Raw genomic sequence first — 19648 nt, 5'->3', positions numbered from 1 at the left:
CATCACTTCAGTTTTTCTGCATTAAATTTCATATAATGTGGAGATGCCAGTGTTGGACTGGGATAGGCACAGTAAGAAGTCTCACAACACCAGGTTAAAGTCCAAAGAGTTTATTTGGTAGCACTTTTGTAGTGTTGCTCCTTCTTCAGGTCAGTAAGGAGTTGTGTTCACAAACAGGGCATATATAGACACAAACATTATCTTTAATGTTTAGAATGCGAGTCTTTACAGGTAAATAAGTCTTTACAGGTACAGACAATGTGAGCGGAGAGAGGGTTAAACCCCGGTTAAAGAGGTGTGTATTGTCTCCAGATAGGACAGTTAGTGAGATGTTGCAAGCCGAGGCAAGTCATGGGGTTACAGATAGTGTGGCATGAACCAAAATCCCGGTTGAGGCTGTCCTCATGTGTGTGGAACTTGGCTATCAGTCTCTGCTCAGTGATTCTGCGTTGTGTGTTGTGAAGGCTGCCTTGGAGAATGCTTACCCTAAAATCAGAGGCTTGAATGCCCGTGACTAAAGTGTTTCCCAACAGGAAGAGAACACTCCTGCCTGGTGATTTGTCGAGCAGTGTTCATTCACCAGTTGTTTCCTGCAGCGTGTCAGGTAGGCAACATTGACTGAGTTGCAAGAGTATGTACCTTGTACCTCGTGTTCTTATCTGAGACGAAGGCATCCTGTGTTGCTGATCTGGCACTAGTAATATATATAAATGATTTGGAGGAAAATATAACTGGATTTATTAGTAGGTTTGCGGATGACACAAAGGTTGGTGGATTTGCGGATAGCGATGAGGACCATCAGAGGATACAGCAGGATATTGACCAGTTGGAGACTTGGGCAGAGAGGTGGCAGATGGCGTGTGAGGAAATGCATTTTGGAAGATCTAATACAGATAGGAAATATATAGTAAATGGCAGAACCCTTAAGGGTATTGATAGGCAGAGGGATCTGGGTGTACACAGGTCACTGAAAGTGGCAATGCAGGTGGAGAAGGTAGTCAAGAAGGCAAATGGCATGCTTGCCTTCATCGGCCGGGTCATTAAGTCCAGAAGTTGGCAAGTCATGTTGCAGCTTTATAGAACCTTAGTTAGGCCGCGCTTGGAAGATAGTGTTCAATTCTGGTCGCCACACTACAAGAAGGCTGTGGAGCCTTTGGAAAGGTTACAGAAAAGATTTACCAGGATGTTGCCTGGTATGGAGGGCACTAGCTATGAGGAGAGGTTGGGGAAACTTGGTTTGTTCTCACTGGAGCGACAGAGGTTGAGGGGAGACCTGATAGAAGTCTGCAAGATTATGAGAGGCATGGACAGAGTGGATAATCTGAAGCTTTTTCCCAGGGTGGAAGAGTCAATTACTAGGAGGCATAGGTTAAGGTGCGAGGGGCAATATTTAAAGGAGATGTATGAGCAGATTTTTTACACAGACGGTAATGGATGCCTGGAACCTGTTGCCAAGGGCAGTAGTGGAAGTGGATACAGTAGTAACTTTTAAGGGGCATCTTGACAAATACATGAATAGGATGGGAATAGAGGGATATGGTCCCTGGAAGAGTGGGGGGTTTTAGTTAAGTCGGGCAGCATGGTCAGTGCAGGCTTGGAGGACCAAAGGGCCTGTTCCTGTTCTGTAATTTTCTTTGTTCTTTGTTTTTTGCCTTGCAAAGGTTACTGTGGCAGGGTTGTCTGGTGTTGTGATCACTGTTCTCCTGAAGGCTGGACGGTCTGCTGCGGACTGTTTGAAGTTGTGCAGTTGTTTGATGACAAGAAACGGAGGTATCGAGATGTTTGTCTTCGTCGATGACATGTTGAAGGCTCTGGAGAAGCTGTTGTAGCTTCTCTGTGCCAGGGAGATACTGGATGACAAAGGGTAATCTGCCCGCCATATTCTGTGTTTGTCTTCTGAGGAGGCTAGTATGGTTTCTCGCTGTGGCACGTCGGACGGCCGATCAATGAGTTGAGTGCTACTTCCTGTTCTTATGAGAGCATCTTTCGGCGCCTGTAGGTGTCGTTGCGATCTTCCTCATCTAAGCATCTCAATTTCAGGGAAGTATTGGACAACAAAGGGTACTCTGTCCACTGTGTCCTGCGTTTGTCTTCTGAGGAGGTTGGTGCAGTTTTTGCTGTGGCACGTCAGAACTGTCGATCGATGAGTCGAGCACCATATCCTGTTCTTATGAAGTGTCTTTGAGCGCCTGTAGGTGTCTGTTCTGATCCTCCTCATCTGAGCAGACCCTGTGTACACAGGAGGGCTTGTCCATTGGAGATGGCTTCTTTAACGTGTTTAGGGAGGAAGCTTGGACACACGCATTTCCATCAAGGACAGTCACCTCAGCACTTCACTGTACTGCAAGCCCACAAGTAACCTCACAATGCTCCATTTCTCCAGCTTCCACTCTAAACACATTAAAGAAGCCATCCCCTACGGACAAGCCCTCCATATACGCAGGATCTGCTCAAATGAGGATCGTAATGACGCCTACAGGCATTGAAAGATGTCCTAATAAGAACAGGATATGGCGCTTGACTCATCGATCAACAGTCCGACGAGCCACAGCAAAAAATCATCCCAACCTCCTCAGAAGACAGACATGGGACATGGTGGGCAGAGTTCTCTTCGTTGTCCAGTACTTCCCCGGAATGGAGAAGCTATGACATCTTCTCCAGAGCCTTTCACATGTCATCGATGAAGATGAACATCTCGACAAGACCATCCCCACACCCTACTTCTTGCCTTCAAACAACCACACAACCTCAAACAGATCATTGTCTGCAACAAACTAGGTAAAAAGTCTGACAACACCAGGTTTAAGCTACCCAGCTTTCAGGAGAACAGTGATTAAAACATCACAAACTCTGCCACAGCGACTTCTGAAGACATGTTGGATCATTGACACGGATGTCATCATCTCATGTGAGAACACCATCCACCAGGTACAGTGTACATACTCTTGCAACTCGGCCAACATTGTCTACCTGGTACGCTGCACAAAAGGATGTCCAGAGACATGGTACATTGGGGAGACCATGCAGATGCTACGACAGTAGATGAATGAACACCGCTCAACAATCACCAGGCAGGAGTGTTCTCTTCCTATGGGGAACACTTCAGCAGTCATGGGCGTTCAGCCTCTGATCTTCGGCTACGCATTCTCCAAGGTGGCCTTCACGACACAACAGTGCAGAGTTGCTGAGCAGACACTGCTAGCCAAGTTGCTCACACATGAGGACGGCCTCAACTAGGATCTTGGGTTCATGTCACAGTATCTGTAACCCCCATGACTTGCCTGGGCTTGGAAAATCTCACTAAATGTCCTGGCTGGAGATAATACACACCTCTTTAATCTGTGTTTAACCCTCTCTCCACTCACATTGTCTGTACCTTTAAGACTTGATTACCTGCAAAGACTCGCATTCCAACCATTATAAATTGAGTTTGTTTCTATATATGCCCTGTTTGTGAACACAACTCCTCACTCACCTGAAGAAGGAGCAACTCTCGAAAGTTATGCTACCAAATAAACCTATTGGACTTTAATCTGGTGTTGTGAGACTTCTTACTTAAATTTCATATGCAAGGTCTCCACCCTTTCCACCACACTGTCTATTCCCCTGTAATCTATCACTATACTCCCACATTTCGTAATATTTCCAAGTTATATGTCATTTGTAAATTTTCTAAATTTTGCCTTGTACTCCCAAGAAGCGCTCGTACCAACCCCTGGTGAGCCCCACCAGTTTGAAAAACAACTGTGGAATGCTATTCTGTCTCTTGCCATTCAGCTTTGTGTCCATGCTGCCATTGTATATTTTATTCGTTGGGTTTCAGCATTACTGGTAAACTTGTTCTGTGGCACTTCATCAAACACCTTTGAAGTCCATGTATACCACAAAAACTGCATCACCCTGATCATTACCTCGATGTTACCTCATCAAACAACTTAAAGTTGGTTAAATACGACTTGTCTTCTACAAAATCAAGCTGGCTTTCCTTAATTAATCCACAACCATCCAAGTGACTGATAACTTGGGACAAACTTATCATTTTAAAATTCTTTGCCATCGCTGAGGCTTGTAATTGCTGGGCATATCTCCCCTCCTTCTTTCCATCCTGCATCTTTATTTTTAATTTATTCATCCTTGGCATACACACGTCACCAGCAAGACCATTGTTTATTGCCTGTGAGAAGTTGGTGATGGTGTTTAGCAAAATTCCTGATCCACTGAAATTGGAACTGCTATCAGATAGCGAGTTCTCAGATTTCGACCAGGCCATGGTGATATATTTCACAGTCATGATGATGTGAGACTTGAAGGAGAATTTGGAGGTTGTTACTCTTATCCTTTTAAATGAAGGTTGTGAGTTTGGGAAGTGCATCATTGAGAGAGCACATACTATATCCCATGGTGCACTGACGATAAAGGGAATGAATGAAAGAAACAGGAATAGGAGTAGACCATACAATGCCACTGCACTGCCTTCCATTTCCTTCCTTAGACATGGAAACCAAAATTGCACACACAACTGCAGGTATGATTGTGATTTTAGAAAAATAAATGTAGTTGTAACTGAATATGTTGTCCTTCAGTGTATTTCAGTACAAGATTAAATAATTTGTTGCTTACTTCTGGGGGTGGCATTCAAACACAACCATCTTTCTTTGTGCTAGCTTGAATCCAACCAGTAGAAAGTTTTCCCCCAATTCTAATTGGCTTCAGTTGTGTTAAGGCTGCTTGATGACACTGTTTTAATGTCAAGAGCAGCTATTCTCACCTCACCTTTGGAATTCAATGGATTGTGCATGTTTGACAAAGTGTCAGCTGCATTGTTTTTGTACTGGGGAGCTTGATGTTAGAGATGCATTTTTAAAAACATTCCAGTGACTGAGGGACCAGTGGAAACAGAGTGAGGTTCTGCTATTTTGGAGCCCTAATACAAGGGTTTGTGATTATCTCTGGCCTCAAGACTGAAACAGTTGTTCCAAATGAATATATTCTTGATGATTACACAGGCGTGATTACACATTTTGTGGAAATGGGAAAACTGAAGTCATTGATATATTTTTGCAGTGCACTAGGAATGATGTTAACAGTACTTGCGTATCATGTTTTCTGCAATTCTCTGATGCCTTGTGACTTCATGTGTCTCAGATTAATTGCTTGCTGCATACTTATTGGCTCTACCCCAGTACAACTTGGCAGCACCATCAGCAACACACACAAAAGGATAGTTTGAAAACCTGGAATTTTAACCTGTTGTTTAATAGAATGGTGCTAACAATGTGTAGGAGCTGCAACTTAGTTTGATTTTGTTTGTTTGCTTTGTAGACCATGCCTCAGAGGTACAAGTGACAATGATGTTGACAGAGAGCTGCAAGCTGCGTGGGCTTCATCACAGGTACGCTCCCAGGGCACTAGAATAGGTGAATGCAGAAGCTGCATTAAGTTTCTGATGGGACCTGGGAAGTTACCTGAGAGAGTCGAATGGGCTTTATTGATCAAATCTGTTATGTATTGATGAATTATTTCTCTACTTGTGATCCACCCGCAAGCCAAACTTTATTTTTGCTTATAAATAAATAAGCCCTTTTTTACAGCACATTAATATTCTCAACACCATTGGTTTTCAGTTTTTTGAAATGAATCCTTGATCCTTGTTGCTTGAGAACAGGAAAATGTCCATTTTGGTATTATTCTGAGGTCACAATTCAGGCATTTTGTTAAGACAAGTTTTAGCCTATGGCTAGAAAAAAAACTGACGAAAGGATGTGGCAAGAACTGGCCAGAGCAGCTATATTGAGTTGGATGAAATTAACTGTTACCGTTTTTTATTTATGCTAACTAATTTGATTCAGAAGCTGAATGCAGGTTGGTCAAAGTTGGAGATGTTGCCAAGTTAGGAGGATTTGGCCTGAACCATGAGCAAAATTCCTGAAATATTATGTAATAAACTAATGGCCACGTGTGGTTACATAATGCTCCAATTCACTCTTCACTATATGGTGGCACAGTGTGAAGAAGTGTGTTGCATATAGAATGAAAAATTTGGGAATTTCTTCAGAGTTGGAATCAGTGAAGAGTGCTGCTTTTATCATAAGCTTGAGGCAATACTTAAATTTTTTATTTGGTGTTTCTGTGCTTGCAGAGAGTGCAGGAAAAGAAAAACAAACTGTCTTAACAAACTAAAAAGCCAATGTGAGTAATCTAGACTAAAGTATTTCACAACAGGTTGTGTGTCTGGACTGCAGCAAGTGGGTGTTTATGGGCAATATGATCATCCCAAGTGAAAATATCCCCAGTGGATGTCTCAGTCTCTAACCTCTTCAACTCAATTAAGCTGGAATCTGAGTTGCCAGTATTGTAACGCAAAGTGAGAGGACCGTATCTGAACAATTAGCTCCAAACTTAAGTTAACCTCATTGAGGTATAGATTCAGAATGGGGTTGATATGATCAATATTGTACAAAGAGTGAGGAACTCACATGGATCTGTAGAAAAGCATCCATCCAACAGATACTGTGTACTTGCTACCTCAGAGAATGTGGATTACAGACTGCCACGAAAGCAGCCAGCATGTAAACCATGGAACCTTAGAACAGCAGGCTGTCCGTCGGGGAGGAGTAGTCAGGATGGTCGGTTTGGGGTGATGGTTGTTGTCGTGTGGTCAGGGGGTCTGTGAAGTGGGGGGGATTGTTAAGTGGTCGGATAGTCCAGTGGGAGCTTGTGGCATTGAGTACCATAGTTACCAGGAGTTAGAACTGGTTTTAATCATTCTAACTTTTCCTGGGTAACTTTTCTGCTAAGTGAGTCAGAATTATCCAAAGTCAAATCTCTGATTTGAATCTTCAGTTTGTGATGATCCCAGGCGCAGGGTAATGATAATTGAAACTTCCTGGGAAATTCCTGGAAATAAAATGTGCCCCAGTCTACCGGAAAGTTGGAGAGAAAGATGCAGTTTTGGGGGAAGAGGCTCGTGTTTAAGGATGAAATCATTTCAATGATAATAGATGACATAAAAGATAAGCAGGCATTTTATGGATATAAGTAAGATATAGAAAAAGGTTCTAAGCCAGCATATAGATCCCCTGAAAGCAACTGTGAAATGCTCACTTGTATAACTGCAGAAATTAGACCATCATTTAGTACAGGCAGAACATAAACAATGCTTGTGTATGATGATTTCTGTGGATGAGCCATTTTAACTTAGAAAGGTTTGCCAGACAGCTACCATTTACAAACTTGTATTTTGCCAAGTGGCATATAAAAGAGGACACTCAAACCCTTCATAGAGCATGAAAGACCCTATCTCCTGTTGGCTTTTACACTATCCTGAAACTTCTCCAACATTTCTGAGATGAGTCATCGATATAACCTGTTCTATAAGCAATCACCACAGCAGACATAGATTAACCAAATTGCTGTGGAAAATACAGCCAGAAGGACATTAACAACTGTTTATCAAACCAGAGATGAGAGATCAGAGTGATGCACTGAAAGGCTACAAAGATGAAGCTTCCCTCTTCTCCCTTCCCAACCCTCCAACCTCTTTTTTTCTCTCCCTCTCTCTTTTGCAAACACTCTTTTGAAAGAATTGTGCTCAGATTTGAAAAGTAACCATCCTTAATAAAGGGGGCTGCATGGTGACACAGTGGTTAGCACTGCTGCCTCACAGCACTCTGGAACCCAAGTTCAATTCCCAGTTTGGGTCACTGTCTGTGCAGAGTTTGCACATTCTCCCCATGTCTGTGTGGGTTTCCTCAGTGCTCTGGTTTCCTCCCACTGTCCAAATATGTGTGAGTCAGGTGGATTAGCCATGCTAAATTGCCACTTAGTGTCAAGGGGACACCAGGGTAAGGTAAATGCAAAGGATTATGAGGATAGGGCTTGGGTGGGATTGTGTTCGCTGCAGACTCGATGGGCAAATGGCCACTTCCTGAACTGTATGATTCTATGATGATCCTGAAAAAAGACATCTACTGAAACCCAACATCAAAGAACAAAGAAAATTGCCACCTTGGCACTGTCCTTAGGCCCTGCCCCTTTGGCACTGCCCAATACATGGTGGCAGTGCCAAGGTGCCCCCTGGGCATAAGCACTTTGCCCCTTGGCAAGTGCTGGGGCACAGGCTGACTGCCAGGGTGCCTATGCCCAGGGAACACCACCCCACCATCTGACCCCCAGGAGGCCACAATTGCCTCCCCTCTTCACTCCAGCAGGTCTCTGTTTGTTCCCCAAAAGTGAAGAGCTACTCTAAACGCCACCAGAGTGAAATTGTACTGGCAGGGTGGGAGATGCTATCAGGCCCAATAATCACATTTAAAATAGATTCAAGTAAGATTAAAATTACTTACCTCTGTTCCCGCTGGCTTCCAGTTGGTCCTGACCGTGCCGGATATCCGTCGTTGGGAGATGTGCGTGTGCCAGGAACGCACACAAGAATCCAGCAAATCGGCGCACGCACGTATCTCCTGGCCCAACCTGCTAAAACATTAACGGGTCAGAATGGGAGAATTGCCCGCTAGATTCCAAGTGTGGCCTAACTAAAGTTCTACAAAGCTGCAACATGACTTGCCAATTTTTAAACTCAATGCCCTGGAGAATGAAGCCGAGCATGCCGTATGCCATCTACCTTTTCCACCTGTGTTGCCACTTTCAGTGACCTGTGTACCTGTACACCCAGATTCCTTTGCCTATCAATACTCTTAAGGGTCCTGCCATTTACTGTATATTTCCCATCTGTATTAGACCCTCCAAAATGCATTACCTCACATTTGTCCTGACTAAACTCCATCTGACATCTCTCCGCCCAAATCTCCAACCAATCTACATCCTGCTGTATCCTCTGATGGTCCTCATCACTATCTGCAATTCCACCAACCTTTGTGTCGTCTGCAAACTTACCAGTCAAACCAGTTACATTTTCCTCCAAATCATTTATGTGTGTATATTTTTTTCTGCATATATTACAAACAGCAAAGGTCCCAGTACAGCAGAGGTCCCTGGGAATGCCACTAGTCACAACCCTCTATTCAGAAACGCACCCTTCCACTGCTACGCTCTGTCTTCTATGTGCGTGTCAGTTCTATATCCATTTTGCCAGCTCACCTCTGATCCCATGTGACTTCATCTTCTGTATCAGTCTGTCATGAGGAACCTTGTCAAAAGCCTTACTGAAGTCCATGTAGATAACATCCACTGCCCTACCCTCATCAATCATCTTCGTTACTTCTTCAAAAAACCCAATCAAATTAGTGAGATTCAACCTCTCCTTCACAAAACAATGTTGCCTCTCGCTAATACGTCCAAGTGGGAGTAAATCCTGTCTTGAAGAAACCTTCTCCAATACTTTGCCTACCGCTGACGTAAGGCTAACTGGCCTGTAATTACCTGGATTATCTCTGCTACCCTTCTTGAACAATGGAACAACATTGGCTTCTGGGACCTCCCCTGTATATGGAGACAGTGACGTTGGACTGGGGTAAGCACAGTCAGAAGTCTCAACACCAGGGTAAATCCAACCGGCTTATTTGGTATCACAAGCTTTCGGAGTGTCGATCCTACTTGAGGTGAGTGAGGAGTTGTGTTCACAAACAGGGCATATACAGACACAAACTCAGTTTACAAGATAATGGTTAGAATGTGAGTCTTTACAGATAATCAAGTCTTAAAGGTATAGACAGTGTGAGTGGAGAGAGGGTTAAGCACAGGTTATTGCCTCCAGTCCGGACATCTAGTGAGATTTTGCAAGCCCAGGCAAGTCATGGGGGTTACAGATAGTGTGACATGAACCTAAGATCCCAATTGAGGCCGTGTTCATGTGTGCAGAACTTGGCTATCAATTTCTGTTCAGGATTTTGTGTTTGTGGTGAAGGCCGCCTTGGAGAACACTTACCCAAAAATCAGAGGTTGAATGCCCATGACTGCTGAAGTGCTCCCCAATACATTGGGTCGTCCCATTGTATCAGGCAATGGACTTAGTGTGAGAACCTCTCTGGCTACATCAACGGCATCCTGAAACCCATTGTACAAAGAACCCCCAGCTTCTGTCGTGACCCTACGGACTTCCTACAGGAGCTCAGCACACGTGGAACAGTTGAACCAAGAGCACTCCTCGTCACAATAGATGTCTCGGCACTCTATACCAGCATCTCCCACGACGATGGCAGTGCTGAAATTTACTCAGTACTCAACACTCATAACTGCCAATCTCCAGATGCAATTCTACGATGCATCCCCTTCATCCTGGACCACAACGTCTTTACCTTCACGAACCAGTTCTTCATCCAGACACTCGGAACAGCCATGGGGACCAAATTCACACCTCAATATGCCAACATCTTCATGCACAAGTTCGAACAAGACCTCTTCACTGCACAGGACCTTCAACCAATGCTATACACTCGATACATCGATGACATTTTCTTTCTTTGGACTCATGGCGAACAGTCGCTGAAACAACTATCTGATAACTTCAGCAAGTTCCATCCCACCATCATACTCACTATGGACTACTCTCCGGAACTGGTTGCATTCTTGGACATGTGCATCTCCATCAAGGATGGTCACCTCAGCACTTCACTGTACCGCGAGCCCATAGATAACCTCACAATGCTCCATTTCTCCAGCTTCCACCCTAAACACATTAAAGAAGCCATCCCCGTCAGACAAGCCCTCCGTATACACAGGATCTGCTCAGATGAGGAGAATCATAACAGACACCTCCAGACGCTGAAAGACGGCCTCATAAGAACAGGATATGGTGCTGGACAGACCGATTGACAGTTCCGACACGCCACAGCGTAAAACTACTGAACTCCTCAGAAGACAAATTCGGGACACGGCAGACAGAGTACCCTCCATTGTCCAGTACTTCCCCGGAGCAGAGAACCTACGACATCTTCTCCGGAGCCTTCAACATGTCATCGATGAAGACAAACATCTTGCCAAGGACATCCCCACACCCCCACCTCTTGTCTTCAAACAACCTCACACAGACCATTGTCCGCAGCAAACTACCCAGCCTTCAGGAGAACAGTGAGTATGGCACCACACAACCCTGCCGCAGCAACCTCTGCAAGATGAGCCAGACCATCAACACAGATGCCATCATCTCGCATGAGAACACCATCCACTGGGTACACTGTACATACTCTTGCAACTTGGCTAATGTTGTCTACCTGATATGCTGCAGGAAAGGATGTCCCGAAGCATGGTACACTGGGGAGACCATGCTGACGCTATGTCAACAGATGAATGAACGCTCAACAATCACCAGGCAGGAGTATTCTCTTCCTGTCGGGGAACACTTCGGCAGTCAGATCTTCGAGTAAGCATTCTCCAAGGTGACCTTCACGACACATGACAACACAGAATCGCTGAGCAGAAACCGATAGTTCCACACACATGAGGACAGCCTCAACCAAGATCTTGGGTTCATGTCACAGTACCTGTAACCCCCCCACGACTTGCCTGAGCTTGCAAAATCTCACTAACTGTCCTGGCTGGAGACAATACACATCTCTTTAACCTATGCTTAATGCTATCTCCACTCACATTGTCTATACCTTTAAGACTTGATTACCTCTAAAGACTCGTGCTCCAACCATTATCTTATACATTGAGTTTGTGTCTATATATGTCCTGTTTGTGAACACAACTCCTCACTCACCTGAAAAACGAGGACACTCCAAAAGCTTGTGCTACCAAATAAACCTGTTGGATTTAACCTGGTGTTGTGAGACTTCTTACTGTACCTCCCCTGTAGCCAGTGAGGAATCAAAGATTTCTCTCAAGGCCGCAGACATTTCCTTCCTTTGCTTTCGCAGTATTCTAGGGAAATCTCATCAAGCCCTGGGGATTTGTCTACTTGAATGTTTCTCAATGCCACAAAATACCACCTCCTCTATGTTCTCAACATTGCCCCAAACTACACACCTTTCCTCAGACTCATCATCCACCAAGTCCTTCTCTTTGGTGAATAGTGGTGCAATGCACTCATAGAGTCAGAAGTTTACAGCATGGAAACAGGCCCTTTGGCCCAACTTGTTCACGCTGCCCTTTTTGATAAAATCCCAATTGCCCGCATTTGACCCATGTCCCTCTATACCCACCGTACCCATGTAACTGTCTAAATGCTTTTTAGAACCATAGAAAATTACAGATCAGAAACAGGCCTTGTCTGTGCTGAACCATTTTTTGCCTAGTCCCGCTGACCTGCACTTGGAGCATATCCCTCCATACCTTTCATCCATGAACCCATCCAAGTTTTTCTTAAATGTTAAAAGTGACCCTGCATTTACCACTTTATCTAGCAGCTCATTCCACACTCCCACCACTCTCTGCGTGAAGAAGCCCCCCCCAATATTCTCTTTAAACTTTTCTCCTTTCACCCTTAACCCATGCCCTCTGGTTTTTTTTTCTCCCCTAGCCTTAATGGAAAAAATCTGCTTGCATTCACTCTACCTAGAATCATAGAAAAACTACAGCACAAACAGGCCCTTCGGCCCACAAGTTGCGCCGATCTTACCTCGACCTACTAGGCTTACCTATAACCCTCAATCCTATTAAGTTCCACATATTCATCCAGGAGTTTCTTAAAAGACCCTAACGAATTTGCCTCCACCACCACCGACGGCAGCCAATTCCACTCACTCACCACCCTCTGAGTGAAAAACTTATCCCTGACACCTCCTCTGTACCTGCTCCTCAGCACCTTAAACCTGTGTCCTCTTGTGGCAGCCATTTCAGCCCTGGGGAAAAGCCTCAGAATCCACCTGATCAATACCCCTCACCATCTTATACATCTCAACAAGTCCCCTCTCATCCTTCATCCCTCTAAGGAGAAAAGATCGAGCTCTCTCAACCTATCCTCCTAAGGCATGCCACCCAATCCAGGTAACATCCTTGTAAATCTCCTCTGCACCCTTTCAATGGCTTCCACATCCTTCATGAAAAGAGGTGACCAGAACTGAGCACAGTGCTCCAAGTGGGGTCTGACCATGGTCTTATACAGCTGCAGCATTATCTCCCGACTCCTAAACTCAGTTCCTCGATTGATGAAGGCCGGTATATCATATGTCTTCTTAACCACATCCTCTACCTGCGAAGCCGATTTGAGAGTCCTATGAACCCGGACCCCAAGATCCTTGTGATCTTCCACACTGCTAAGAGTCTTACCCTTGATATTATACTCCTTCATCCCATTTGACCTGCCAAAATGTACCACCACACATTTATCTGGGTTGAAGTCCATCTGCCACTTCTCCGCCCAGTCTTGCATCCTATCTATATCAAGCTGCAACTTCTGACATCCCTCCAAACTATCCACAACACCTCCGACCTTCATGTCATTGGCAAACTTACCAACACGTCCCTCCACTTCCTCATCCAGGTCATTTATAAAAATCGCAAAGAGCAAGGGTCCCAGAACAGATCCCTGGGGCACTCCATTGGTGACCGACCTCCATGCAGAATATGACCTATCTATAACCATTCTTTGCCTTCTGTGGGCAAGCCAGTTCTGGATCCACAAAGCAATGTCCCCTTGGATCCCATGCCCCTTTACATTCTCAGTCAGCCTTGCATGGGGGACCTCATCGAATGCCTTGCTGAAGTCCACATAAACCACACCCACTGCTCTTCCTTCGTCAATGTGTTCAGTCATATTTTCAAAAAATTCAGCCAGGCTCGTAAGACACGATCTGCCTTTAACAAAGCCATGCTGACTACTTTTGATCATACTTCTCTAAATGTTCATAAATCCTGTTTCTCAGGATCTTTTCCATCAACTTACCAACCACTGAGGTTAGGCTCACTGGTTGATAATTTCCTGGGCTACCTCTATTCCCTTTTTTGAATATAGGAACCACATCCGCAATCCTCCGGAACCTCTCCTGTCTCCTTCGATGATGCAAAGATCATCGCTAGAGGCTCTGCAATCTCTTCCCTTGCCTCCCCCAGTAACCTGGGGTACATCCCATCCAATCCCGGTGACTTATCTATCTTGATGCTATTCAAAAGTCCCAACACATCCTCTTTCTTAACGTCCACACACCCAAGCTTTTCAGTCTGCCGCAAGCCTGCACCACAACTACCAAGAACTATTTCCACCGTGAATACCGAAGTAAAGTATTATTGAACACCTCTGCTATTTCTACCGGTTCTATACAAACTTTCCCACCGTCACATTTTATAGGTCCTATTCCTTCGTATCTCATCCTTTTACTCTTCACATATTTGTAGAACGCCTTAGGGTTTTCCTTACTCTTACCTGCCAAGGCCTTCTCATGACCCCTTCTGGCTCTCCTAATCTCCTTCTTAAGTTCCTTCCTACAAGCCGTATTTTCCTCTAGATTCCAACCATTACCTAGCTCCCTGAACCTTTTGTACGATTTTCTTTTTTTGACTAGATTCGTTACAACTTTCGTGCACCACGGTTCCTGTAACCTACCATAACTCCCTGTCTCATCGGAACATTGTCATGCAGAGCTCCAGACAAACATTCCTTGAAAATCTGCCACCTTTGGTACATTTCCCCAAGAATACCTCCTTCCAATTTACGGCTCTAATTTCCTGCCTGATGGCTTCTTATTTCCCCTTACTCCAGATAAACACTTTCCAAGCTTGCCTGATCCTATCCCTCTCCAATGCTAGTGTAAAGGAGATAGAGTTATGATCTCTATCCCCAAAATGCTCTCCCACTGAGAGATCTGACACGTATCTAAATTCATTATCAAATATCAGATCGAGTACAGCCTCTTGTAGGCTTATCCACATACTGTGTCAGGAAACCCCCCTGAACACACCTAACAAGCTCCTCCCCATCCAAACCCCTTACCCTAGCGATATTCCAATCGATATTTGGGAAATTAAAGTCTCCCATCACAACTCTTATTATTGCATCTCTCCAGAATCTGTTTCCCTATCTGCTCCTCAACAATCCTGTTACTATTGGGCGGCCTATAGAAAACACTCAGTAAAGTTATTGACCCCTTCCTGTTCCGAATTTCCACCCACAGATACTCCGTAGACAATCCCTCCACAGCGTCCACCTTCTCTACAGCTGTGACACTCTCCCTGATCAACAGTGCCACTCCCCCACCTCTTTTGCCTCCCTCCCTGTCCCTCCTGAAACATCTGAAACCCAGCACTTGAAGTATTCAGTCCTGTCCCTGAGACAGCCAAGTCTCTGTAATGGCCACCACATCACATTTCCGAGCAGTGAGCCATGCTCTAAGCTCATCCTTTTTGTTCACCACACTCTTAGAGTTAAAATAGACATATCTCAAACTTCTAGTCTGAACGCTCCCCTTCTCCGTCACCTGCCTATCCTCCCTCTTAGACTCAACAATCCCTCTCTATTTGCGAGCTAACCTCCTCTCTCCCAGCCACTTCATTTCGATTCCCTCCCCCCAACCATTCTGGTTTAAAGTCTCCCCAGTAGCCTTAGCCAACCTTCCCGCCAGCATATTGGTCCACCTGGGAGTTAAGTGCCACCCGTCCTTTTTGTACAAGTCACACCTGCCCCTAAAGAGGTCCCATCAAAATCTTATACACCTCTATCAAATCTCCCCACATTCTTCTACGCTCCAGGGAATAAAGTCCTGACCTATTCAATCTCTCTCTGTAACTTTTAAAAGATAAAATTGTGTTGGCCTCTACTACTACCTCTGGCAGCTTTTTCCAGACACTTATCACCCTCTATGTGAAAAAATTGCCGCACTGAACACTTTTGTATCTCTCCTCTCTCACCTTAAACCTATGCCCTCTAGTTTTAGACTCTCCAACCTTTAGGAAAAGATATTGACTATCTACCTTATGTATGCTCCTCATTATTTTATAGACCTCTATAAGGTCACCCCTCAGCCTCTTGCGCTCCAGAGAAAAAAGTCCCAATCTATTCAGCCTCTCCTTATAACTCAAACCATCAAGTCCAGGTACCATCCTAATGAATCTTTTCTGCACTCTTTCTACTTTATTAATATCTTTTCTATAATAGGGTGACCAGAATGGCACACAGTATTCCAAGTGTGGCCTTAACAATGTCTCGTACAACTTCAACAAGATGTGCCAACTCCTGTATTCAGTGTTCCGTCCGATGAAACCAAACATGCCGAATGCCTTCTTCACCACTGCATCCACCTATGACTCCAATTTCAAGGAGCTATGAACATGTACCCCTACATCTCTTTGTCTGTAACTCTCCCCAACGCCCTACCATTAACTGAGTAAGTCCTGCCTTGGTTCAATCTACCAAAATGCATCACCTCGCATTTGTCTAAATTAAGCTTTATCTGCCATTCGTCAGCACACTGGCCCAATTGATCATGATCCCGTTGCAGTTGGAGATAACTTTCTTCGCTGTCCACTATGCCAGCAATCTTGGTGTCATCTGCAAACTTATTAACCATGCCCCCTATATTCTCATCCAAATCATTAATATAAATGACAAATAGCAGTGGGCCCAGCACTGATCCCTGAGGCACACCACTGGTCACAGGCCTCCAGTTTGAAAAACAACCCTGCACAACCGCCCTCTGGCTTCTGTCAAGAAGCCAATTTTGTATTCATTTAGAGACATCACCCTGGACCCCGTGAGATTTAACTTTATGCAACAACCTACCATGCGGTACCTTGCCAAAGGTCTTGCTAAAATCCATGTAGACAACATCAGCTGCACTGCCCTCATCTACCTTTTTGGTTACCCTTCAAAAAACTCAATTAAATTTGTGAGACATGATTTTCCACTCACAAAGCCATGCTGACTGTCCCTAATCAGTCCTTGCATCTCTAAATGCCTGAAGATCCTGTCTCTCAAAATACCTTCCAACAATTTACCCACTACAGATGTGAAGCTCACTGGCCTGTAGTTCTCAGGCTTTTCCCTGCAGCCCTTTTTAAACAAAGGCCCAACATTTGCCACTCCCCCATCTTCAGGCACCTCAGCTGTGACTATCGATGATTCAATTATTTCACTAGGGTACCCACAACGTCCTGGGATATACTTCAGGTCCCGGGAATTTATCTACCTTGATGTGCTTTAAGACTTCCAGCACCATCTCCTCTGTAATATGTGCACTCCTCAAGACATCACTATCTATTTTCCCAGGTTCCCTGACATCCATGCTTTCCTCAATAGTAAATACTGATGAGAAGTATTCATTTAGGATCTCACCCATCTCTTGTGGATCCGCACATAGATGTTTTTGTTGATCTTTAAGAGGCCCTACTCGCTCCCATGTTATTCATTTGCCCTTTATGTATTTGTAGAAGCTCTTTGGATTCTCCTTTGCCTTATCTGCGAAAACAATTTTGCGTCCCCTTGTTGCCCTCCTGATTTCTCTCTTAACTCTACTCCTACACCCCCTATACTCTTCAAGAGATTCACTTGATCCCAGCTCCTATGCATGTCATGTGCCTCTTCCTCCTTCTTGACCAGAGCCTCAATATCCCAAGTTATCCAGGTTCCTGACTTTTGCCAGTCTTGCCCTTCACTCTATGTGTTTACCCTAAACCCTGGTTAACACACTTCTAAAAGCATGCCACTTACCAGACATCCCTTTGCCTTCCACAGACTCCCCCCATTAACTTTTGAACGTTCCTGCCTGATACCATCAAAATTGACTCATTTAATATTTCGCCTGTTTCCTCTGCTCCATTCATAGATTCCCTCCCCGTCCTTGAGTGGGCCAACCCTCTCCCTGGCTATCCTCTTGCTCTTGATATATATATAAAAAGCCTTGGGATTTTCCTTAATTCTGCTGGCCAATGACTTTTCATGACCCCTTTAGTCCTCCTGACTCCTTGCTTAAGTTTCTTTCTACTTTCCTTGTATTCCACACTTGCTTTGTGTGTTCCCACCCTCCTAGCCTTGACACATGCTTCCATTTTCTTGTTGACTAGGCTCACAATACCACTTGTTATTGAAGATTCCCAAAACTTTCCATATTTACCCTTCATCCTTACAGGAACGTGTCATTCTTGAATTCCTGTCAACTTGCATTTGAAAGCCTCCAAATCAACATCAAGGATATTGATTTGCCTTAAAACGTCTACCCCAATCTACATTCTTCAGTTTTTGCCCAATACTGTTGTAATTAGCCATCCCCCAATTTACAATATCCACCTGAGGACTACACTTATCTTTATCCATGAGTTACTTGAAGCCTAATCCTTTGGCAGCAAAATGTGGAAATGTGCTTCATACGACTACACCCATGAAGACAACTGAACAACATGGCTGCAATGTGGAATCTCCAAATGCCGATCAACCAACAGTTAACTATCTACTTTTAAAAATAGTCAGGTTTCCTGAGTTTAATTTTGTGTTTATCATATTTTTAATGATTCCTCACAAGCAGACTTGCAGCTGAACAGGGGCACTTTAAGATGGTGTTTACATGACATCATTAGACTAACTGCGTGAATAACTGGGCAGTGTAACATTGCAGCCTATAGTGTTAACATCCCCTGAAAAAGATCTTAGTTTTTGTTCGACTTTTATCGTCTCCGAAAATCAAGCTTGCGAACACCGCACAAAATATTGGCGATGAGGAAGCTGGACAATGCTTGCAGCCATTTAGAGTCAACACAGAAAAGAAAATAATGTTATTCTTCGCCACAGAATAACTAGTGACAAGGGTGTTGAGCAATGGTTGCAACTACCGAGAAGAGTCCAAGAAAAATAAAAATACGAAGAGAGAAGCTTGCCGTGTATTCTGCCAGATATGTGCTCGGTAGCTTTGAGTAATGATTACCCTGCAACAACACATTTAGAGCTGGGGGTGTGTGAAAACACAGAGAAAAATTGGCTGAGCTCCGGGAGAAAGGAAGCAAGGTGGTGCTAAAACGTCAGGGCATTGTGCGCATATGCATTTCCTTGAGAGCAAAATGGGTGGCGTTTTTGGTGCATTAGGACCATTTGCTGAGAATACAGAACAATGGAGCTCGTGTGTGGAACAATTGGACTATTTTATTCAAGCTAATAAGGTATTTGTCGGGCAACTATTCACGGAAACCGCTAGTCATCACAGAAAGGTTTAAGTTTCATAGAAACCAAAAGAAGAGAAATTGATTTTGTCGCTACACTGAAAGGATTGGCTGAGTACTGAGGTGTATTTAACAATACCATCCAAGCTAGATTAATTTGTGGGTTAAGGAGTGAGACAATTCAAAAGCAATTTTTAACCGAAAGCAACCTGAATTTAAAGAAAACCTCGGAAGCTGCTGTATCAATGGAATTAGCAGCCAAAGCAGCTCAACAATTCCGAATTCAAACTCAAGAATTCACAAGCTGTCGGCTGAAACTCTAATGCAAACACAGACATAAGTGTACTAAAATCAGATACTTAGCAACAGATTGTTGCTGCAAAGACGTCATGTGCAAAAATTGTGAAAGAAAGGGCCACATTGAATACGCATGTTGGGGAAAAAAAGCAAGCTACAAGTGAAAGTTGCAAAAGGCAAAATCAGAATATAACAAATGGTAAATAGAATAAAGGACTAAGTGTCCATGCAGTATAAAAAGTACATGAGGAAAGTCTTGATTCACAGTCTGAAGATGAATTGTCATTAAATGTATTTGCTATTGCTGGTAACACAAATTGGTACAGGGTCCATCCACTCTGGACGGACAGCCATTAAAGGCGGAGCTGGA

General features: G+C 44.2%; 1 protein-coding gene across 2 annotated transcripts in view; it reads left to right on the top strand.

Moving 5' to 3' along the window:
- The window catches only part of ryk (receptor like tyrosine kinase), a 367912-nt gene that overhangs the window by 198162 nt on the left and 150102 nt on the right, over positions 1 to 19648 (top strand). For both annotated transcript variants that reach the window (XM_080184943.1, XM_080184936.1), the window contains one exon: positions 5323 to 5392. In XM_080184943.1, the coding sequence (XP_080041069.1) occupies positions 5323 to 5392 (70 nt within the window). The remainder of the gene's footprint in view (positions 1 to 5322; positions 5393 to 19648) is intronic.

Source organism: Carcharhinus amblyrhynchos, chromosome 3, assembly GCF_965287045.1.
Source record: "Carcharhinus amblyrhynchos chromosome 3, sCarAmb.v2.hapA, whole genome shotgun sequence".
Classification (NCBI taxonomy): domain Eukaryota; kingdom Metazoa; phylum Chordata; class Chondrichthyes; order Carcharhiniformes; family Carcharhinidae; genus Carcharhinus; species Carcharhinus amblyrhynchos.
The sequence above is the reverse complement of the archived record's forward strand: the minus strand, read 5'-3'. Positions and strand labels throughout refer to the sequence as shown.